The sequence below is a fragment of the Cyrtonyx montezumae genome, unplaced genomic scaffold, assembly GCF_038088225.1.
Source record: "Cyrtonyx montezumae isolate F1298 unplaced genomic scaffold, pur_monq_1.0 scaffold_17, whole genome shotgun sequence".
In the NCBI taxonomy this organism is placed as follows: domain Eukaryota; kingdom Metazoa; phylum Chordata; class Aves; order Galliformes; family Odontophoridae; genus Cyrtonyx; species Cyrtonyx montezumae.
In genome coordinates, this window is record NW_027071903.1 from 6,095,270 (window position 1) to 6,119,449 (window position 24,180).

The 24,180-nt window shown below is 46.9% G+C and overlaps 1 protein-coding gene across 1 annotated transcript in view; it reads left to right on the forward strand.

Moving 5' to 3' along the window:
- The first annotated feature begins 6,740 nt into the window (after positions 1 to 6,740).
- Positions 6,741 to 24,180, forward strand: part of WTIP (WT1 interacting protein) — a 74,129-nt gene continuing 56,689 nt past the window's right edge. The window contains exon 1 of the mRNA XM_065733163.1: positions 6,741 to 8,264. Within this exon, the coding sequence (XP_065589235.1) occupies positions 6,830 to 8,264 (1,435 nt within the window). The 5' untranslated portion in view covers positions 6,741 to 6,829. The remainder of the gene's footprint in view (positions 8,265 to 24,180) is intronic.

Here is a 24,180-nt window from a genome sequence, read left to right on the forward strand (position 1 = left end):
GTTCTCACTAAGTTTGGCAATCCTGAATGAATCAGTAAAAATGCAGAATGATTTTATGCTAGATGAGAGCAGCTCTGCAGAACTGGAAGTCTGAGCATCTAGTCGCTGTCATTGTAGTGGTGGAGCATGCTCTGAACTGAACTTGCTCTTGCAAGAGCAAATTATACATTATACACTTATATACAATGTATACGTGTGTAAGCAAATTATACATTGAAGTGTTTACTAAGCGTTTAGGTTTTTGTTTTTAAAAAACAGGTAACTTTTCAACAGGCAATTTGTTAAAGCCCCACAGTGGTAATATTAATATGGGAGGAAATACAGTTGGAAGATGCAACACTCAGAAGTTAAAATGGTAGGAAATACTCCTTAGTTCCTTAGCTTTGCAGCCTTGATGTAAGCTCTGTCTCCACTAACGGTTTCTGACCAGGCTCATTAAAGCAGTCTATAAATTGCTGTTTGCAGTGATACAAAGTGGCTTTTCCAACGCACAGCTTTTTCTAGTTCCCTGCTTAAATCGATGCTGATTTCTGTAAGACAAGTCAGCCTTTCTGACTGGTTTTCATAGTAACAATTCATTCTTAATGCTTGTATTTTTTATTTACGTGGTGAATTTGAGTGCCATATATAAAAAGAAGAAAAAGCAGTGTAGTATTTTATTGTAGATGATTGCAGCTGTTCGTGTATCTGGTGTCTGCCTTTGTATGCTATTGCTTCAATACCGTTGCTGTGTACTGGGGCACAGAAAGGAGTATCAACCACTGGTGATATACAACAGTTACCAACGATCCATTAAGTTGTTCTGACTTATGGTGAAGAAGCATGTAACAATTTTCCCATAACCTTACTGTTTTAAAAACATATCTGATCCTCAAAGAATGCAGAGTCACCCTTGAAGGGGTAGATAATGGCTATTCAAGTCAGAACTTCTAGGACAATGATGTGATGATGGCCTATTAACCAGCTCATCTCCTGGAAAGCAACTTTAATGTGGAGATACCAATAAGATGTTTGTAGTAGTGAGGTTTTAGTTTTGCTTTATAAAACCATTTCATTTTTGAATGGCTGGAGATGTGCACGATTTCCTGGCTTTTAGACTGCGACAGCTGGCGAGCAGATTGATGTGCCATTTCAGGCTGTGACCTTTACGACAAAGAGCTCTTGCTAGAGATTTATTAGATTGCAAAAGATAAAACAGGCCCACGTTCAGTGAGTATATACTGATACTGTATGTGTCAAGCTTTAGCTCCACTGTCACAGTTGCAAATCCGCATTTGAAAACTGAACAAACACTGAATTAAGGAAAATAGTCCCCTCCTCTCTAGCCTGTTCTGTTTTCTTTAAGTGAAGGTATTTTCTTTCTTCTCTTTGCATCTATTCTTATAGAAATCTTCAATTGTGCATATCTAAAATGTTGAATTTAGAAGAAAGCAGAAACTAGGATGAAAGGTTTTATGCAAGTCAGTTATTTATTTGTTGCTTGCCTGAGATTATTTCTGAGCTACTGTCTTAAGAATGATTACAGAGAGCATATATGTGTAGACAAAGGGATAGGAGGAGGCAACTTAACGATTGGGAGGCTTTGATTCTTCTTAAAAAGGTATGGGATGAAGGAAATAAATGCGCTCCTAGATACAAGTTGGTGTAGTTTACACAGTTTATATTTACAACAGAAAATTGCTGTTTGGTTACTGGTTATTACATTTGCCTTTCTAATCAGCATACTATTCCACTCACATGAGAAAAGTTCAAAATTTTCAATATGATTTTCTACAAAAACTTAGGGAATTGCTCCACCAGTCCTCTCCAATATTTGAAGCTAATTGTATTAAGCAACTGCATCTCAAATGTACTGTTAATTCTACAAGTGGCTGTAGATAGAAGCCCACACAACGTGCTTCTGATAGCATTCAGCCTTCAGGTGCAGCACTCACTCACACACCTGCTGGTCAGCCCCTACACAGCTGCTCGTGGGACTTTGCTGTATTTTGTCCATCTAAGTAGAGACCGAAGGCAGCAGGAGTGTGCTGGGAAGGAGGGTGGCCAAGATATTTAACCTAGAAGCTTGGGGAGCTGCCTGGAGCTGTAGCTGTCAAGGGAACAAGGGAAGGCTGTATGTTGGGGGATGTGTTGTAGAGGAGCGCCAGAGACAGAAGAGTGCTGGCAAGTCTGTTGGGAGTCAGCAAATGCCATGAAGAAACCTCGAGGTATTGCACGTGGAGGTTTAAAACTTGGATAACTTCTGAAGACTTCTGAATACAAAGGGTGTCACTACTGCAGCATTACTGGGAATTTGGAGAAGTTAAAAGCTGGAGAATGCAAAGAATGAAGAAAGCAGACGTATAAAACCAGCTTTCATTAGTTCTGCTGCTTGTGGAACAGCTCCTTCTTGCAAATACATTGATTATTTTCATTCAAATAGTGTTATGGAAAATACCATGAAGAGTAAATGCAATTCATATTCTCAACAAAAGGGTGTCCCATTTCTTCTGAAAAGATCCTTCTTATCAGCATTGTCAGGGCTGGAGGTCAGTGCTTGTAGCCTGCCATCTTTCGAGGACTGATATAAAAAGGCACAAGCAGTTAGTCTGGTATTCTTCACCAGCAGAGAATGGGATGTATATAGCAGGATCTGTATGTGCAGTGTTTCTATTTTTTTTCCATTAAATTCATTAATGCAATCTGATTTTTATTTTTTTATTTTTTTTGCAGTGCTGTAAGCAAGCCTCTCTTTATCATGTCACTATAAATTTTAAACCAATGTAGTCTCTTTTTATATTTTCACTTCTTAGAATAAGTCTTTGAATAAGACTTCAAACACATCAAGTGGTGCACTGGTAACTGAGTATTTATGCATATGTAGTGGCTCCTATTTAAGCTAATTGATTGTGTTTGAATTTACTATGTCTTCTGATTGCAGACAAGTATGACTAAGACTCCCAGGCATGAGCCAATTTACTGCTTGCCAAAAGCAGAAACATGTAAGAGAAGTGGAAGGTGAAGCTGTAAAGGAAATAGGATACAGAAATGGTGTATTAATCTTAAGTACTTTGTTGTATGTTGTCTGTCTAAGGTAGCACGTTCCCAAAGTGGCTGTTGTGACTGGAACCTTTCAGGGTCTGTCCCACGTTACATTTGTGCAGCGTAGCGAGTAGCTGCGTTTGCAATGAATAAGAAGAATGTAAAAAATGTTAAATAGTGTTTTATTGCAGATTTAGAATGAGAAACGACTCGTAAACCTGCAGAGTAGTGTTAGTGAAGAATACTTTACATAGTTGTGTCTAGCAGTCAAAGGCAGCCGCTGAGCTGCAATGCCTTCTGTCCGCCAGGAGATGGAGCCCTAGAATACATTCGGTAATGGCAATTTTTAAAAGCGGTGATTTGTGAATGAGTGTTTAAAAACAAACAAACAACAACAACACCATGCTAAACTACAGGCCTAAAGATAAAACAGTGCAGCCTTTGTGATGCTTGTACTTTCATTCATATCATTGAAGTACTGTAAAAATAGTTGCATGGTTTGCTGCTCACAGTCTGCTGCTTTTAGATTTAAAGTACTTTGGAGAGCTAGAATGACCTTAGTTGACATTACTTCCAAACGAATCACCTGAATATAAATGCATGTTCATATCCAGGCTTCCTACTCTGAAAAGCTTGCTTATTCATCACAGTACAAATGGATGTACAGGACCCAACCAAGATAAAGCAGTACAAAACACAGTACAGCTACAACTTAAATGAATACAAAATAAAATCCCAAAATTAAAATATTCCTCCTCTCATTTTTTGTATGAATTTAACAAGTATTTCTTTTAAAATCAGGCTCTGGAACAGAGGGAGGAACAAGAATAATTGTGATATTCTTTACCAAGAAACAAATCAATTTTATAAATGGAGATCAGAAGAGTAAACCCAAGTAGCACTAAGTCTTATTTACTTGTGGATTTCAAAGCATAATTCTGTTGTTTTCTTAATATTGTCGAGAAGGAAGGAAAATGAAAAAAAATCAGGTATCATCCAGTTCAATACACAATTCTGCCAAGCAGCTTCACACTGATAAATGGATGAAGTGAGACAATTAGCTCCCTCCTGCACTGTATCAGTAAAGACACATACACTATAAAACATGCTGCAATGCTTGGCAGGCAGATTTTTGCCACAGTCTTAAGTAGGTCCAAAGTTTCACCAGTGAATTCTTAAATCTGCAGGTTCCCTGCTTTGTTGCAGCTCAGGGAGACAGAATTCCCAGCAGACCATTAATTTTCCCTGCCTGTTGGCTTGGCCAGGGTTTTGCTGAAGGCACTGGCAATTAGAAGAAACAGGAGTGCACTGCCTGTGAGGCCCAGCCGGCCAATATTCACAGATCAATAACTCCACCTGGCTTTTTTGCTCCCTCTAAATCTCACACAAAGGAGTTTATTTAACAGAAGCAGCTGGCTTTCCTTCATATCTGATGTGCTGATATAACTTAGCATCAGACAGAAAGATTTCCACAACAAATTACAAAATGAAGTTCTCCTTTTTTAATATTCCATGACAGCTCTCGTGTTCCGAGTTGCACGAGTCTTTTTGCAGTATATACATTTTATATCAGGTTGTTACAATTAAATACATGTATTTAAAATAAGTTGGGGAGAAAAACTAGTCACCATTGTCATGCTGTAATTGCCAATTTGTTTTTCTTTTTTATAGCAGCGAGGAGTGTGGTGGGGCACTTACTGCAGCAACAGCAGTCCTAACTCTACGTGTCTTGTTTGCACAGCACGGCACATATGGTCCTCTGTGAGAAACGCAGCGCTGCTCGAGTGCATTGTGTACCTTGCAAACATATTTATCTCACCCATGTGGGCTACATCTGTGGCTGCAGTGTGGATAAGCACTACGTTCATTACATGTGTGACAGGAGGACAATTTTCTGGACAGGAGCAGGCCTGCAGCGCTGCCCCCGCTGTAGGGACGGAGTGCTGTGCGGGAACACCCCAGCCCAGGACTGCAGCAGACCTGACTGGGCCTTGCTTTGAAGAGTTACTTATCCAGCGTAAGCTTTCAACAGCGAACGTGAGTGCTTCATATCATTTGACCCAAACTGCTCACTCAAAGGGGCTATTTCCTCTGATTCCACAGCCTCTCTCAGAACCCGGCGTGCTTTCCCATGAGTTCATACCAAAGAGAGCACGTGCTTGAACTGCTGAGGTACCAAAGGCGCACTGAGGAGCTTGCTGCCTGCTGGCAGCATTGTGCTGTGCTGCCTGGCACAGGCTGGCTGGGGCTCAGCGCAGAGCTGCCGGGACCACAGCCTATGCCTACAGCTCAGCGGTCCCAAGCACAGCCGCTCAAAATGCTGCCCTGTGTGAGCACACAGGCGTAGGCCCTTCGCCCTGTTCAGCTAATCGAGAAGTTAAAAACTCGTGAAATAGCGTCCATCAGCACCCTGTGCAGGGCTCTGATGGCCCAAGCTGCCGCACAGTGGAAAGCAGCGCTTGGCTCCCAGGTGGGCTGCGTTTGCACACACTGACTAAGGAGTGGTCTCGGTGTCCGACAGCTCTGCTTTTCAGGACCGGTTCTGTTCAGTCCGTTAGCTGCTGCGTTTATTGACTTATTACCGCCTGCCACCCCGCACGCACAGCTTGCCCATCAGCTATCCTCCGCAGCTGGGGAGGTTTCTGAGTACACAGTTGCGTTCAACGTTCAATTAGGAGTGCTAAGAGAACACTGCGTACCCGGCGCGAGCAGGGCACCTGCAGCCGTGACCCGCGGCCGTTCCTGGGTGCGGGGCGCTCGGTTTCGGCGTTGTGATTGCGTTCGTTTCTGTAAGGACTCAGAACAAACAAGTGCCGCGGCAGCGCAGCTCCGCGCCGTGCCGCCCCCGCGCGGGGGTCTCCCGCAGGTGGGGCCGTCCCGCACCCGAGCGGCGCGGCGGGAGCTCCCAGCTCTGGTTGCCCTCAGAGGACGGAACGTGAAACCGGGCGCGCGCGACCCCGGCCCGGCGCTCCCGCGCCCGTTAAACCGCCGCTCTCCTGACGGAGCCCCGCCAGGCGCCGGTACGAGGACCCCCCCCCCCCCACCTCAGCCCAGCTCCGCGCCCAGGACGCGGTGACAGCCCCAGCCCCGAGCGGCTCTCGGCGAGCGGAGGGGAGGCTGCCAGCCCCGCGGCCGAGCAGCACCGCGGCCGCCCTCTCCCTGCCTGACTCGGTGAAAATCATTGTTTGGCTCCGGCATTAACTACATTCCAGCGGGACGCAGCGCCCGGTCTCCTTCCTCGCATTCCTGCCCTACGCAAAGGAGTCCCTGCCTCGCCGCGCCCCGCGCTCGTCTCGCCGCCCCGCGAAGCCCCTCCGGAGCGGCCGCTGCCTTCGCCCCCCGCCCGGGGGTGCGGGTCGGGCCGGGGCCCCGCTGCGGGCCGGCCGGCCGGGGGCGGCGGGGGCAGGGATCCGCCGAGCGCAAATTCCTCCGCGCGGCGCGCCATTGACTGGACCGAGCAACTTATTTAAGGCTGGAAAGTGACACGGGGGCTTCTCGTCTCCGCTCACCGCTTTCCGCCGGGCAACGCGGCCGTACGGAGGCGAGCGGAGCGGCGTGGGGATGCCGCCGGGGTGAGCGGCTCCGCAGCCGGGCCGCCGTGCGGGGAGAGAGCCGCGTCCCGCTCATACCACCGCCGGTGCCCCGCGGGGCCGCGGGAAGGACCTTACTGTTGGGGGTAATTTTTTTTTCTTTCTTCCTTTGGCATTTTTGTTGTTGTTTTGGGTTTTTTTCTCCCTTTTGATCCTGCGGACTGTGTTTTCGTAGAGAGCTCGCTGCCCCGCTCCGGGCCGCCGGGCTCCGGCCGAGCATGGAGAAGTACGAGGAGAACATGGCACTGAAGGCCACCAAGTTCATGGAGGACCTGTCCCTCTACGAGCCCTGCTCGGACGCTCCGTACGGTCGGGGCGGCCGCCGGGACCTAGCGCTGCACCCAGACCTGGAGGAGACCAAGCGGGTCATCGCCGCCCACATGACGGCGGAGCAGCGGGGCCGGAAGATGAACGGCACCGCCGCGCCGCCGCCGCCGACCGCCGAAGCCTTCCCCGCCGCCGCCTCCTGCGGCAAAGCCGCCCCGCTCCGCGCCGCCAATGGGCGCCCCGCCGCCGCCGAGCCGCTGTGCTGCGAAGAGGGGCTGTGCACCCGCTCCGAGGTGGCCCTGCCCTGCTACAGCGGCTTCCCCGACAAGGGCAAGCGCTACTCGGCCGAGGGCTACCGCTACGCCGCGGGCAGCGCCTACGAGGGCGGCTACGTGGCCAAGGGCGGCGGGCGGGCTCCCGGCGGCCCGGACGCCAAGTACGGCAACGCCAGCCCCCGGGCCAGCCTGGCCGCCCCGCCGGGCCCGGGCCCCGGCGCCGAGCACGGCAAGTTCTCCAGCCCGCGTTCCAGCCTGGGCGGCGCGGCCGCGCTGCCCTACGAGAAGTTCTCCAGCCCCCGCTCCAGCCTGGTGGTGCCTGGCCAGGAGAAGTACGGCAGTCCCCGCGGCAGCCTGGTGCAGTACGACGGTGCCGCGCTCAGCCCTCGCTCCAGCTACGCCAGCACGGCCAGCGACACCAGCAAGCACTCCAGCCCCCGCGCCAGCCTCACTAGCTACGACGGCGGCAGCAAGCCCAGCAGCAACCGCACCAGCGGCATCAGCATGGGCTACGACCAGCGGCACGCCAGCCCCCGTTCCAGCACCGCCAGCCAGTACTCGTGCACCACCAGCCCGCGCTCCAGCTACTCGGACTCTAGGTACGGGCCGCCGGGCGGCTCCGAGCTGGACGGGACGGCCGCCGCCGGGCTCGCCGTGGCCAGCCCCCGCTCCAGCCTCTGCAGCCCCGAGGGCCGCGGCGCGCCGGGCGCCGCCGTGGTCAGCCCCCGCTCCAGCATCTCCAGCCAGAGCTCGCGGAGCTCCCGCGGCTCCATGAGCGCCTACCCCGAGCTGCAGCTGCCCTCGCCCCGCTCGTCCTTGCTGGGGCCCGGCCCGCAGGAGGACTGCGCCGCGCCCGAGCTGGGGGACGTCTACCGCAAGGTCCGGGCTCAGTCCCCGCCGCGGCACGACCCGCAGCACCCGGCGCCCGACGCCGCGCCCCCGTACACCTACAGCCCCACCAAGGGATCCGCTTCGGCGCCCAAGTTCAAGCTGCCCTACCAGGTGACGCCGTGCCGGGACAGCGGCCCCAGCCAGGCGGAGAGGCGGCTGGAGGCGCTGACGCTGGAGCTGGAGAAGGAGCTGGAGATGCACATGAAGAAGGAGTACTTCGGTGAGTGACTCGGTGGAGGGGCAGGGTGCAGGGCTTGCGGCTCGAGGTGGTGGAGGTGTGCGGGGCTGCACGCAGCCGACGGCTTTGCTGTTAGAGAAGGGTGCGCGATGCCCGGGGCTGCTCTGGAGCAGTTACCGGCTGAAACCTCTGGTTATCGCAGGAGAAAGCTAGCTTGCACACGTACCGGCTTTCTTACTGGTGACATCGGTGTTTGCACCTTGCTTCGTAGCCGATGCTTTGTTTCTGTGTATAGTTTGTCAGACTGTGTGGTGCTTTCCCTTCCAGGTGCTGATAGGAGACTTGTCTGAGGCATTATGGAAGCTGTTTGTGCTGCTGGAGTTCACAGTGATTTGTGTTTTTGTCAGTAAGGCTCAGCGTCCCTGAGATTGTGGTATTTGCGATCATATTTTCAGGCCATGTACTGTGTTCTAATGCTTATGGTCAGCTTGACCGTTCAGGCAGTTTTCAGTGTCTCATTCAGTGATGTCCATGGCCACGGTGCTGCTGGGAGCCTCAGTGTTGCTGCAGCCCCTTGAGCCCTTTCGGGGCCCGCACTGTGCTGAGTCAGGCAGGGGCTGGTGTCACCCGTGGGGTGTGGGAGGGAGGAGGGAAGAGACCTCCCTATCTTTGCTGAGGCTGTCAGCCTGTTGGGTCTTTGTTCTTTATGGAACAAAAGTAACTCCTTTAATCACGTGAATGTGCTTTGTAGTCACTCCGAAGTTCGGATAGATCTCCTTTGTCTTTTACTTTGTACTGGGTGGGAAAGGCCAAAATGCCTTTGAAAGGTGATCCCAGAGTGTGCAAGTGCTGCCCCGCTCCTCTGAGGCGCTAGGCAAGGATGAGCCGGGCAGCCCTGGTGGGGGTCAGCTTATCCCCTGCTTACTGTGGGGATAAGGGCTCTGCATGGCAGAGCTTGCAGCAGAGAAGGGACAGCGAGGCCCAGGTAGATGAGGGGCTTGGGATGAGCCAGCCCCCAGCAGTGGCCCTGTGCATCTGGGCTGTGGAATCCGTGGCCTTCTGAGGCCATCTCTGTGCTTTTGTGCACTGTCTGAGTGCAAAGGGAGAGTCTTTCTGCTGGCAGTGTGTGATCTGACTGATAGAGGCATTGCTTGGGTCAGAGATACACATTACCTTGGTCCTTGACTTAAATGCTGATGATTCAAGCTGCTTTTGGTGTAACATTAGTGTGCCCTGAGCAAAAGAGAGGATGTACAGGACTTCATGTGGTGCTTGTAGTGAGATAGACCTGAGCAGAGGTAGTTGAGTGAGGCGGTGCCCTCTCCTGCAAGGAAAACCGTCTAGTGTCAGGCACCTGGTGCAGGGCTTCAGGTGGTTGCTGGAATGTCACCAGCTGAGGCTGATAACAGTTCAAGATATCAACAGATAACAGAAGCAAGATTGTGGGGGAGGGTAGTTAATGTGCTATGAAATGTTATTTTCAAAATATCAGCAGTGTCCAGTGAAAGGCTGAGAGCAAGCATATGCTCAGGGTAAGAAATGTATCTTTGAGCTGTCCTGACCCTCTAAGAGGCTTCTCTTGCAGCTAGAAGAACTGGGTGTGATCAGGAGCTCCAGGAGCAGCCTCAGGATTGGATGTTATGGATAGTTGTTTCTTATTTATAAGTGCTTATCCATAGTGTGTGTCACTACTTGTATGTGTAGGAACGTGTTGCAACAAGCCCTAAGCTCTGACAGATGCGTCCTGTGTTGGATCAGAAGGGAATTTGTGCCTTCATGTCTAGGGAACATAAGTGCCAGCTGAACCGTGTGTATTTGTTGCAGTGGCAGAGAGAAGCAGTTCTGTGGCTTGCACCCTAGAAGCAAATCAAATCCAGAAACATGGGTACTGTAAAAAAGGGCTGATTTCTTAGTCACCAAGGTTTCAGCAAGTCCTAGTGGGTCTTGGGCCTGCATTTCTGCTTCACTAATGGGGCGAATGTGAGCTTCAGCTGAATGAGCATGTGAGGGGCAAGTCTGGTACAATTGCAGGCTGACAGTACAGAGGCAAAGAGAAGGAACCAGAGAGGGAAAAGTCTGCTTCTTGACAGGTCGGCTGGCCTAAATAATCCACTTGGATGTGTTGGAGAAGGTCTTAATAAAAAGGAGGCCAGCAGAAATGTTTTGGTTTGCACTGTGGTTCGTGCATACTTGCGTCTGACACACTGTAAAGACAATTGCAGGGTGTCCTGTGATACCTATGGAGAAAATAACTGTTAAGCCAATGATCTAACAACATATGGTTTAATACTCCTTAACCAGGTGATCTCCATTGCCCTATGAGTAAATGTTCATATGGTGACTGTTATTTTGCTGTGTTCTCTGCTTTTCCCCCATCTCCAGGAAAGGAAACAGTAATCTGTTTTGTCCATTCAGTCTGAGGGCTAATGTGTGTGGTACTGCTGTCTTCATGCCACTCTGTTTTTGTCTTTTGTCCAAATATGAATTTAAATATGTGGACAGTGAGTTACTTTGAGGTCAAGTGAATAGAAGAATACTTTATATTTGTGCTGCTTGTGGGTCAGTCTGAGTGTTCCACTAACTATGCTTATACTGGCAGTCCTGGTTGGTCTCTCATACTTCACTGCTCCATTTCAGAAGGAGCCTGTAGCATGGGGCAGATAAATAAATGATGAAGCTCCTGTTGCTGCACTTGGTCTTGCCCTTTTTCTGAATGAGGTGGGCAGGCAGCACTTCTAGATCAGGTGTCTGCTACATAGGAGTGTCAGTAGAAGGGCCCAAAGAGAAAGGACAGGGCCTAGTCCTTTAATAATGCTGCCCAGACAGTGCTGCCCCACTGGGCTGGTTTCAACCGAGGGGGCTACCTTCCACCTAGAAAGGATGGACAGGAATTACCTTGGAGCCCTGCAGACACTCAGGAACCTGCTGAAGTGCCCTCTTGTGACTGGGGCAGGTACAGGGCTGAGTGCTGCAGAGGTTTTGGAAGAACTAGCAGATGCAGCAGGCTAGGGGGCTAGCAGCTGCACTGAGCAGTGCTGTGCTGAGGGATTTGCTTTGCTGCTTCCCCTTCTCCGTTCTCCCCTTTCTTTCAACAGCCTTCAGTGCAACTGTACAGAGAAGGAAGATGTCATTCCACAGTTGGTATAATCTGACTGAAGTGGTGATGCTGCCCTATTCCTACAGCTGAGAGGCAGCACCTTGCCACTTCCACATGCTCCTGCCAGCTCACTGCAGCCTCATGTGCTCGCTGATCTTACAGAATACAAAGCTTGCAAAAAATGGAGGAGTGGGTTGTTCTGGGCTGGGTCCATGAGCTGCTCTGATTCTCCCTTGTCAGTGAGGTGGATGGGTCTGACCCAAGGGAGAGGGTGTGGATGCAGGGCACTGGACTGTTCCTTTGGTGGCAGCCTACAAGTGGGTAAGACTGTGAGCTTTTATGTTCTTGTATCTACCCATTTTCTCTGCAGCCTCTTCCCAAGTTTCCAAGTTCATCTTCATCTGCTGACTCCTTGTCCCCTCTCAAGGTACTGACAGTTCAGCACGTATGTTCAGGTTAGCAGCACACATGGAGAAAAGAATCAATAGAAGAACCCCTTTCTTAGTATCCTTTAAGAGGCAAAACAAGCATCAGTCAGTGTCTCAGAATGAGGCACCAAGTCTGGGTTCTCTTAGTAACTGTGGCAGTATGTCCAGAAAAAGCCTGTTCTTTCTTTCCTGGAGATACTGGATGTCCTTCCGGAAATATCCAGGAGTATGGGCATGCATTTTTGGAGCACCACCAAGAAGCCCTGCTGATATCGTTGTTAGAAAGCGTTTAGCCTAATGGATAGGTTAAGGGAGGACAGGTACCTTGAACCCATTTGGGTGCTTTCAACCTTTTATCCTTGTAATTGTGCATGTTGTTTACTTAGTCACTGTACCCAGCCCTCCATGAAGAATTACATGTATGAGTGTCCCAGTTTGATGTTAAATCATGCACTGGGAATTTGTGCATCGTGTTGGTGAATCCGGGGTAAATCACTTAATGGGGTTCTGTGGCTCCTGTATTTTGGAGAAGAGGAAAAATGACTCTGTTTACAAGTAACAGGTAACTAGTTGTGGAAAATTTGCTTCAGGTTGTATCACTTTTACACTGAAAAGAGTAGTTCTAAAGTGAGTGGTTGAGGGTGTCTGTTGTACTTGCGCGTTCTCACTGCTGCTGGCTTGGTGGCAGCAGCTGATACTGCTCTTTGGTATCCTTTGGAAGTTCTTAATATCCCTAATTAGAGTAAACTAGGACCTAGTTGTTTATTTTGCCGCCATGCTGGATATTGGATGTTTAGGAGGCCTTCAAAGCAAGAGAATTTGTCAATTACGAAAATGATTCATAAGGCAAAGAAGTCTGGCAAAGTAGCTCTCAGATGTTTGACAATGGAAAGATATAATAAATCAGCAGTGATAATCCAGTGAATCTGTTTTACTAAAGCAAAAAAAAAAAAAAGAGATGTCAGGAGGCTTGTCTTCCACCTATGCTGTGTGTGCCCAAAGCTATTGCAGGATGGTGCTTCGTGGCATGCTGGCAGAGTGTTTTTCTCTGCACGTCTAAAGACCTGCTGCACTGAAGGGCATCTCCTTCCGTTTGGACTGAACTCAGACACTTGCAGGGACTGCAGTCCTGTGTGGGCCAGCAGCTGGACAGACATCTGGACAGTTCTTGTGAGGGTGCAGGGAACCTGTGGGATCCTGCTCCATACATTTCCCATACTGCTGTTTGCACAGGGATGCAGTTACTTCAGTGATGTCTTGAAGTCACCTTTGTTTTGACTTGCAGTGTGCCAAAGTGGAGCACTTCTGCTATCAGCTCTGTCCAAAATTACATCTTAATTTGTGGCTGGAGAAAGAGTGTCTCCTGGAGTACGGTACAGTCCTTGATGTATGCCTGTCCTGGACAAAGTGCTGCTTTTCTGGCAGGGCTGGGAATATATGCTGTCAAGTGGAACTGAGACAGCAAAGAAGGAAGAAATAAAGGAATGTGCATGGTATCAGCAAGTGTTATTATGAGCTTATTTTGGAGGGCTGTGTTCAACAGCCTGAAAAAGTTCAAGTCCTGACAGGAGAGTGGTACCTGGGGCTGTGGCATGGCATCGCTTGGAGATGCTTCCAGGCTGGCAGTAGGATTCCTGTTGGCTTACTTGTAAGGAGGCACAGCCTGAAGCTCTTAGCAAAATTAGCAGCTATACTAATAATTGTTCAGTAGATGTTTGGTTTTAGTTGTGTTTTTATGTGATTTTTCACTATGCTTATGTAGATCCTGTATCTGGAAGTGGATTTTGTTTCACATTCTGCCCTAATGTGGATGTTTCGTTTCTGGAATGTTCTCTCTTTCTTGCCTCACTATGTTGATTTAGCTTATCCTCAGTGTAGGCTAGTCTGTTGTTGCACAGTGAGGCAGAGGAGCACAAAGAGGTGGCCAGGTGTGTCCTATCTCTTCCAACGGGAGTATTTCACATTATCTGAAACTTTATTTCTTGCATATCTCTAACGTTAGACTTATGTATTCCAGAAAACATCTTAAGAAAAGGCCTATGATTCATTAAGGAAAAGGGAGGGGGGTAAAAAAAAGACAACACTGGAAAAAAACAACAGCACAGCATTGCCCAGACACTCATTTAGTGCTCAGCTGAACTACCGCACCTATAAAATATGTAGAGACTTACACTGGGAGACTGAACAGGGTGTAAGGATTTATTGCTAATGACTCTTGGAAAGTTCCTCCGAGCAGGTTTTGCAGAAAGGTTTGTAGGCAGTTGGGTTTAAACCTCTACATTGCTCAGCTTGTAGTGGTACATGCTCTCACAAGTTCAGCTCAGCTGCTTTGGCCGGTACAGCCATGAGTCCTGACTCTTTGCTGCTGAGATGGTGGCAACAGTGGCAAATACTATGTGGCTTGGAAGAATAGGCCTTGTGGAGCTGGTGCAGTTGTTGTAGGAGAGGCTTTGACTCCTGTGTGAAATTCTGGGAGAGTGGGCTGTGAGGCACTGTATGGCAGTTCTGGCTTTTTTTATTTAAGCACATGGCTTAGAGATCTCCTCTGTGTGTGGGATGCGCACTCTGTACCCAGCAGCGATGAACTCCTCTTAGCATAAGATTGTTCCCTTGGACATGGCTAAGCACCTCCAGTCCCAGGCATGGAGAGCTCTCTGTGCTGAGTATGGCTGCTCACTCTGCTGTGATCCATGCTGCAGGAGTTGGTCTGGTGCAGGGTCTGCTTGGTGGCATGCAGCTGGTGTGCTCAGAGTTTCCCCTGTGATTAATTTTTTAGGAGCTGAGTTAAGGTGCCTCCAGGTCAGAATAGCCTGGGTCAGTCACCCAGAGCTCTAGATTCATAAGAAAGCTAAAGTTGGAGTGAGCATGGCTTCTGGCACTGGCTTTTGAGGAGTTAGTAGTGAAGGTAAGCAAGTTCTAGGGAAGGAAGTCAGACATCTTTGAACAGGGGTATGATGTGGTTGGAAAAGACACAAATACTTGACTGTTGGGGAACTATGATTAATTCTAATGTACTTAATGCAGGCAGCAGTGCCCCTATGCATCTAGTTTATTGTGAGGGTCAAAATGTACATTAACAAATACCAAGAGAAGTGCAGGGAAAGGAGTATTTAAATGTAAATAATAATAATAACCTGTATTGTCACAGAATAGCCAAGGAGGGGATTAAGTGAACAATGATGAGGCATTTAATTGGTGACAGAAGGTTATGCCTGAGTATATACCATTGCTCTTTTAGGACTTTGTCCTAACAAGATGTGTTTCAGTTCAAAACGTATTTTGTCTTTGTGGAAAGTAGACAGCTACTGTGGAAGAACTGCTGGGGATTCTCAGATATTTTTCTGGCCATCCAAACATTTGTTTAATTGGTGAACAGTTTCACTTACTATGCCACAGAACTTCTGGAAAGTGAAAACAGTGTTTTCTCCCTTTTAATGTGGCCACTTGAAAAAAAAATATTTTCAAAGTTAAAATAAAGAGAAAAGAAAAGCCATTCCTAAATGCAGTTCATCAGTTGTGTGGATTTAGATGCTTTTGCATTGCTCCAGCTCACTTGGATCATGTTTCTTGTGGTCCATGGAGACATGAAGACCTTGTGGCCTCTCCCAGGCATGGGAAATACCATTTCATTCTGGCGGTCATTTCCTAAACCTTTCTCCCGAGCTGCAGCCTTGTCCCAGAGCACATGGTTTGCAGAGGACTGGGTTTCTCATGAGTAAAGCTCCTGAGGTGGAAGGTCGCTGGTTCTGCTTCACTTTCTCCTTGAATGTTACCTCTGTAGTGATGGTTCCAGTTTACAGAGTAGCAAGGAACACTGAGTAAGGCCAGTAGTGAACTGAAGTTGCTGGCAGGGTCATCCCGCTGTGTCGCTGTACTTGAAACATAGGGCTGGGAAACTGTTTGCATGAATCCCAAATCAAACTGCAGGTCACCTGAGGTTCATTTTGAGTGCAGAACTTGTGCACGACCTTTGCATTTTGCAAAACTATGATACACGTGCAGAAAGGGATTTGGTGAGGATAAGTATGATTTGTTTAAAAAAAATTATTTACTTATGTAAGCGTAATCAAGTGCTGACCTAATACTCAGGTACTGTTGAGAGGAAACTAGAAAATCCAGGATCTAAGGAAAAGTTTTAATTAATGGCTGCTGTAGTGCTTTTTTTTTTTTTGCCAAACAGTTATGTGAAAATTCTCTGTAATTGGTGTGTTGCCCATTTTTAATCAAAACCATATTTCTCAGATCAAAACACTCAATGGAAGGCAGAGCTGTACAACAATCAAGTGTATTGGAGTCCAGATTTTGATCTGGTTTGAGAGAGAAGTTTTCTCAAGTGTCAATCAGTAGCTGGTATTCTTAGAAAGTATGTTGGCTTGTTCTACCTGTTCTGGGCTGGAGCAGGCCTGGGCCCCTGTGCTGCAGCCCTGTAAAGCAGCAGCAATTCATATCAAGTGATGCACTTGCTGCTGTTGAAAACTGCTATGAATCAGTGCAGAGGTCAGTGGTTTAAATTTTTTTTGGGGGGGGGGAAGAAAGGTACCTTAATATGTCTGATTTTCCTCAGTGCTATTGTGTAATGATATTTAACAATAAATAAATTTATAACAAATAAATTAATAAAATTTAACAAACCTCCATGGACATCATAGGATGGTGCTACCTGGCTGCGTATGAATGATCTCATGCAGAAAGCAAGTCCTGACAGGTGATAAGAATTAGGGACTGTAAGCATCCTTGTACCCTACAGTCCACCTGTCCTGTGTCAGCTGTTGGGGTGGATGGGAGTTTCTAGCAGAACATCACACCTCCCATTTTCATGTGTACACATTTTTATTGTGCCCAGCCATCCTCAGGGTTAATTTGAATCCTTGCACCAGCTCTGTATTTTAGCAGATGATCTATGAAGTGTTTGGAGGTTTTCAGTGGCACTTGAAGGGGCTGTGGTTTTATTGTGAGCATCTGAAACTTCATGGAAGTAGTACTAAATGCAAAGTTTATAATCACGCTTGAACACTATGAAAAGGTGAAAAATCAGCAATGAAATATTTAATGGGAAAATAGATGTCACATTGGTTGCCCTTGACAGGGATCCTACATGGAGTTTCACATAACAGAGCATACTCTGCTCTCAAAGTCTACACAACTTTACAAGTTACATTTTTTTTAATAAAATAATAGTAATGCTTATCTGACAAAACCAGACCTCACTCATTCATGACAGCCCTGTTAATGTCACAGGGCTGTGTCTTGACCTGTATCTGACAGCTTAGAGTTATCTCTGTCTGTTCTCAGTTACACCATGGAGAACCAGAGAATTAAGTAAATCCTTATCTGTTTTACCTTTCCAGTGTTTTCCTACCTGACCTGCCCAGCTCTTTCTGTACCTCCTGGGACATATCTGTGGAACAGAATCACAGAATGGTTTTGGCTGGAAGGGACTCTTCAGATCATCTACTTCTAACCCCCTGCTATAGGTGGGGACACCTCCCTCTGGACCAGGTTGCTTACAGCCCCATCCAGCCTGGCTCTGAACACCTCCAGGGTGGGGGCATCTACAGCCTCTCTGAACAACCTGTTCCAGTGTCTCACCACCCTCACAGTAAAGAATTCTCCTAATACCTAGTCTAAATCTACCTTTTTTTTCAGTTTAAAGCCATTTCCCCTCATCGTGTCACTACATGACCTTGTAAAATGTCCCTCCCCAGCTTTCCTGTGGGCCCCCTTCAGGTACTGGAAGGCCACTGTAATATCCCTATGGAGCTTTCTCTTCTCCAGGCTGAAAAGCACTGATTCTCTCAGTCTGTCCGTGTAGGGGAGGTGGTTCAGCTCTCTGATCATCCTTATAGCCCTCCTCTGGACTGCTCCAACAGCTTGATGCCATTGTGTTGGGGGACCCAGAACTGGATGCAGCACTCCAGGTGGGGTCTTGTGAGAGGGGCAAAGTATATGATTACTTTGTGCTTTCCTTGTAAAAGGTATATGCAATTTTTCCTGAAAAGTTAGTATTTTGTCCAGTGGACAACTGGAAGTTATGATGTAAATGAAGAAGATCAGCCAGTTAATGGTGTGAAAGAGAGCTGCAATGCTTTCTTAAGTCCTGGTGACCTCTTTCAGCTTGTACAAAATTGGCTACAGGCACAGAATCCCCAAATTGCTCTGTGCACTTTAAGAAGATGGGTTTATTGAAGAACGTGCATCTAAGAAAGCTGGAGGCTGTATCCTGAAGTTGGGTGGCAGCAGCTCCTCCAGGTGTTGGTGTGTGGGCAGTAGGAAGGCCTGTGATTCATGCTTCTCCTCTGTCCACCTGTGATCCGCCATTGTTCCACACCTTCTCTGTGCTTTCATGGCTGAAGTTTGGCCCCTGTATCTTACCAAAACACGAGGATTCTTTTAGCAGAGCTCCAGTGAATGGATGATGTTCACACAGGGCTAACTTGGCTGTGCCTCTGCGGAGGAGAAATTTGGTTTCTTTCCATTAAAGGGTGTCTCGCCAAGTCAAGGCTTTGCCAAGACTCCCATTTTTACCCGGTGCTTTCGTGTGATTTTTTTTTTTTTTCCTCTTTCCAGCAAAGTGTTCTGTGTACTTGGCTTTTCCTCTTCATTGTTTTCTTTTTCACGGAACACCTTGCTTAATGGTATCAAGACTTAAAACTGGAGAGGATATACAAAGCAGGGGAATATGTATTAATATGAGTGATGTATGTGACAATCACTGGGCTGTGGTCTGTAGGTGATTATACAGAGCAACCTGATGCTGTTCTGAGCTGTGAAGGAGGTGTTAGTGCTCCAGGTACTATTGACCTTTCTTCCTTTGGTTGCAATTTTTGCAGCAAAATAGTAGTCCTACCCACTGATATTTAGCTTTCCCTAATATTTTAGAGGCCATTAGGTGTGGAAAATGCTATTTCACAAACAATTGGAGAGAAGCTTCTCACTTTGCGTGATCTGGAAGGAGAATTTCTTCTTTTTGTACTAGAATTCAGGGGAAGGTTGTTCCTGAGCAAGGCCTGTGAGAGTGGCATAATGCTTCCTGGCACCGACAGGCAATACTTTCAGCATGGGTCACTGCCCAATTGAGAGAAGAAAAATCAAATCCATGGCAAGTTTGGTGCTTGTCAGGGCTTGGAGTTGTGTGTGATTGCTGCACAGGGAGGTTTGCCTCTTGCTGTAGTTTCTGTCAGGGTGGTTGCATGGCAGTTCACTAACTCCTATGTAGTCCTGCAACTTGAGAGAGCCGTTGTGCTCTCTTGTACTGGAAAGATACAGGAGTGCCATACCATGCTGTTGGAAAATAATAATAATAATAACATTAACTCACAATACACAACACTTACTAGGCTCCTCCTAGAAAAGAGGAGAGCTCAGGCTGGCACAGCCTTGTATTGTGTATAAGAGCAAACTGACGTTACTCTTCTGGGAAAATCCTTCCCCAGCCAGTGTTCCGCACCTGGGAGGAATTCAGGCTGGTGAAGAACTGGCTCAGAAAGAGGTGATCCCCAGAGGCTAATTTGCATTCGTTCACAAAGAAAAGACTTTGAAGGTACTCCAAGCACAGACTTGAAAGTCAGCTTCCTGGTGTGCTAAGTGTGTGAAGCTCTCTGCTGCTGCCCTGCTCCCACCTTGCAGGGGGCTTTGTCTGACTTCCTTTGTGGGGGGAGGAGGGAGCAGTTTGGACCTGTCTGGCTGTAGTGCTGGTTGGCTCTGGCTGGCCACCCCTGCCTTGCTTGTGCCCACCTAATTTATTTCCGTAGCTCATGAAAGAGAAGGGAGAAAAAGCATCCTAACTCCTGAGACTTGGATTCTACAGGCAGATCTTCCTTTGAAATTACTGGGCATTTTGCTTGGTTAAAGACTGGCAGAATTGGGAAGTCCAGTGGTACGTTATTGCAGGGTCAGAGAAGGGGTGAATCATGAGGTCTGGAGGGAAGTAGAGTTTCTTTTGGTTTTCTGACAAAGTACCCCATGAATAATGAGTATTTTGGCTTAGAGCTTTTGCATTTCCAAATAGGTCAGTACCCACACAGTGTGCCATGAAGGGAATTTCTTACCCTCTCTGATGAGCTGAGGAGATGAGCTGAGGAGCTGCTGAAGGCTGCTTTGCCTGAGTTAAGGCAGAACAGGGAACTTGTAGACCCAGTTGCCCCATTCACCAGGAGTGCTATATCATGCCTGGGGGCTCTCAGCACTTCTATCAGTGCTAGTGGTGAAAAGGGGAGCTCTGGGCTGCTGCTGAGGTACCTAACTGTGCACTGAAAGCTGGATCTGAAGCCACATGCCAGGGTAACAACTGATACAAGTCAAGGATTTTTCATTTTTCCCTTCAAGTGTTTACTTCTCTGACTCTTCTAGCTCATGCACTTAGGTAAGGGTGATACGCATTAGCTGATCCTGGTAGTCACAGTTTCTTTCTGCTCTCTTCTGATCTTTTGGATGAGTGTTGATGATAGCTTCATTCCGTGAACCTGCACATAGCTTGTACAGGTCAGAGACTATGGCTTCTGCAAGGAGGTATCTGCTCTGGTCTCTCAAGGTTGCTATTATTTTTGCTGTGATATTTAAAGCCAGAGAGGTTCAGGTAGGCAGCAGTAAGGTGGAGAGAACAGCTTTTTAGAGAGTGAGTCACTTTGGGAGTGCCCACTGCACGAGGGCAACTCACTGCCATGTGTGTATGGAGACTTAAATGATATTTAAAACGTACAGGAAGGCTGTGATTCAAAAAAGAAAAGGAAACTGCTGAGAACTTTGGCAAGTATGCAGCAGTGATAGCTTAAAGTTTTGAGAAAGACATTGTTTCACCTTTATTATGAAGCTTATACCTGTGCATTTGCCCCATCCTCCATTTCCTAGGCTTTTGCCATAGCAAAGCGTTGTCTGCTCATCCAGAACTGCTAGCAAGCATGGCAGAGCTGAAAGTGGCTGAAACCACATTGTGTTCACTTTGAACCATTTTCAGTCTCAGTGTAGAGCCTCATTATGGAGGCACTATAGATGTTAGACCATAAATTATATTTTGCTGTATTCATCTTAAACTGGATTAGGACTGCATGCAGCCAAGCTGCAGTGGAATCAATGATAATCTTTAATTTGGGGAGGCTTAGATCAAACTCTGCCTTATGTAGCACTGTGTCTTGTGACTCCTGATTTTACTCCTGTTTGCTGTGAATAGTGGGATTAAAGCTGATTTCTTTGTAGTTCATTTTTTCTCAAAGGGTAGGAACTAGATACCCAGATGACAAGCATTTTTTAAAAATGCCTCCCTCCACAGTTAGTATTCCTGTTCAGGAACATAAGTGGAGGCTAGGACTAGGACATGCTGCTTTTGCAGAGGTAGTTCTCCTCATATCACTGCCTCCTTTAGCACAACTGTTCTGAACAAGGTAGTAACTAGCCAAAAACTATTTCCAGTAAGCCTGCAAGCAGTTTGTTAATTAAATTTTTGGAATGTGCTTGAAGCTTATTCCTAATTTGAAGTTGATTTAACAGAGTAAGGATTGTCTTGGGGGTCTGAATTAGAGTAAGACTGACTCCAGAGTCAAGTGTGACTGTTTCATAACAAATAGTTCCATGTTTGTTTTCATCTTGCAGTTCGGGGCCAGGGCACTGACTCCTAAACCTACTGGAAAAAGGCTGTTATGCTCTCCAGAGGCTAGAGTGTAGATTTGAACAGAGAACTGTCCACATGATTACTTCTAAACAGGCATCGAGTAATTCAAGTAGTGTGGTGGTCGTTGTTAATTGCTTCCTCCAAGGGCCCCTGGGTCAGGTCATCTAAGAAATAATAGTAAATAGTTTTCTGGGCAGTACTCTACAGGAAAAGGTGCTAAGGAAATCACTGGCTGGGGTACACCCAGTATTTCAGGTTTGAGATAAAGGTTCTTTGCCTGTTAATAGATGCTTGATCTGTTTCAGAGGGTAGAGGACTGAGATATCTGCCAGGATTTAAACCTATTATTGTAGAGAAACATCGTTTTTTCTTTTTTTTCTTTTTTTTTTTCTGAATAAGATGTAAGTTGTTTATCTAACTCCTATGTGGCATCACACACTCTTGCAATTTGTTGGTGCAAGAAAGCATATGGAAGAAGATATGTGTTCAGCCAGTATTCATTCTGCCAGAGACTTGCATGAGCCGTTGATGCCACTGTTAAGACTCAAGTTGGGGCTCCCATCAGATGAACACCAATTGTTGATGCTATTTGCTTCATTTTTCTTGTTTTGCTTGAGGTGACATCTCTCTTTTCTGGGCTGTTGTGGGAGACAACTAGAGATGTTTTGTGACTGGAACTGGATTGAGCAGAATCTGCTTAACAGAGGCTGAACAATGATTCCTTCTATAAACTGGACAAATAGCTCGTCTCCCAAAAAGAGAAAATCCTTCATCTTGCAAAAGTACCAGCTGGAGAAGCAGAGGATGTGTAGTCAGTAGCTTAGTAATGACTGTGCTTTGCTCCCTTACAAAAAGAACACAGTAGGAAGATTCTTCATTAAGTAAAAGCCCCCCTTATTTCCATGGATGTAATTACAGAAGAGGCTGGATTCATATGAAAACAAAGGCTCCAGTAATTAATAATAAAATAAAAAATAAAACCTAAATGCACTAATTCTTTTTACTAGTTTTCAGAATTTTTGTGGATATTTTTAAAGGGAACATTTATAAACATATTTCTTAGTAGATACAGTAAAATGAAAGATTCCAGAAGGACTTGTCTGAAATTAAGGGGATGGTTGCATTTGTTGGTGCTGCAGAGATTCAGCAAATAAGAATTAAATTCCCAACTGTGTGATTTATGCACAGATCCTGAAAGTCATGCCTAAAGGTTTGGAAGCATAAGGAGAAACCACCAGGGATGAGATCTCTAAGTAGAGGCTGGATATAGAAATACCCTTGTAGCTCTTTATTGCCCATTTCATTTTGTTGTTGTGAATTTAGCATTAGGAGAAGTTTTACTAGAAAATTACTGTCCTGCCCCTTGTACTTCGTACAGCAGAGGAAGGCATTTCTGTAGGCTGTCCTGACTTAGCATATCACTTAAAGGAGTTAAAAACCAGATAGGAAGAAGAGAAAAGGGTGTCCAGGAGAGGTAGTTGATTTTTCAAGGGTTGTCTTCTCCAAGCTCAAGAATGATCCACTGTCATGTAGGAAGACTATTGAAGAAAGAGTGGCAGGAGGACTGCATGTCTGATCAAGGAGCTCCTAACTAAAAAAAGAGAAGGAAATGTATAAGAGTGGGAAGCCGGGATAGGTGACCTGGAGAGAATGTGAAAACACTTATCTCAGCATGCAGGGTTCAGGCTAGTACAGCCAAAGCTCATCTGGTTGACGATGTTATGGTCAACAAGAAGGGCTTCTGCAGGTGGGTAAAGGCAAGAAAGGTTGGGGCAACAAAGTGAACAACAACTTCTTGAACACAAGTCTCGTGAGGAGCGGCTGAAGAGATTGGGGTTGTTTAGTCTGGAGAAGAGATGGCTCAGGAGTGACCTTACTGCACTCTATAACTACCTGAAAGGACGGTGTTGTGAGGTGAAGGGTCAGCCTCTTTTCCCAGGTAACTAGTGATAAGATGAGAGGTATAATGGCCTTAAGTTGCACTGGGGGGAAGTTCAGGTTGGATGTTAGGAAATATTTCTTCTCAGAAAGAGTGTTGAGATATTGGAACGAACTGACTGGGGAAGTGGTGGAGTCACTGTTTCTGGAGGTGTTCAAGAAAAGAGTAGACACGGCATTGAGGGATGTGGTTTAGGGGATGTGGTAATGATGTGTTATTGGTTGTACGAGCTGATCTTAGTGGTCTTTTCCAACCTTCAAGACTCTGTGAACCAGAAGAAAGAGCATGGAAAATACGGGCCCACTGATTTTATACTGGGATGATCTTCTGTAATGAAAAGACTAGGTGAATAAGAGAAGATGTGTTCATCTGGACTGCAGAGTGTTTCATATTGTCATCTATGACAACCTATGGATAAATTGATAAAGTACAGGCCAAGTAAGCGGGCTGTGAAATAGACTGAGACTGATTGAGCTCCTGGGCTCAAAGGGCTGTGACCAGCAATATGGGGTTAAGCTAGAGGCCAGCCATTAGTGGTGCACCTCAGCAATTGATTCTGTGGTAATACTGCTTCCAATCTTCAGTGCCCTGGATGATGGGTCCCTAGCAAGTTTGCAGGTTGTACAAAACCAGAAGGAATGATTGATAGACTAGGTGGATGTGTTTCCATTAAGTGGGACCTTGACAGACTGGAGAAAGAGGCCAACAGGAATTCCAAGAAGTTCAGTTTGGGGAAATGTGAAGTCCTGCGTGAGGAGCAACAACCCCGTACACTGGTACAGGCTGCGGGCCCCCTGGCTGGGAAGCAGCTTTGTAGAAAGGCTGTCTGGGGTCCTACTGGGCAGTAAGTGACACACAAGCAAGCATGCTCCCTGGTGGGAAAGACTGCC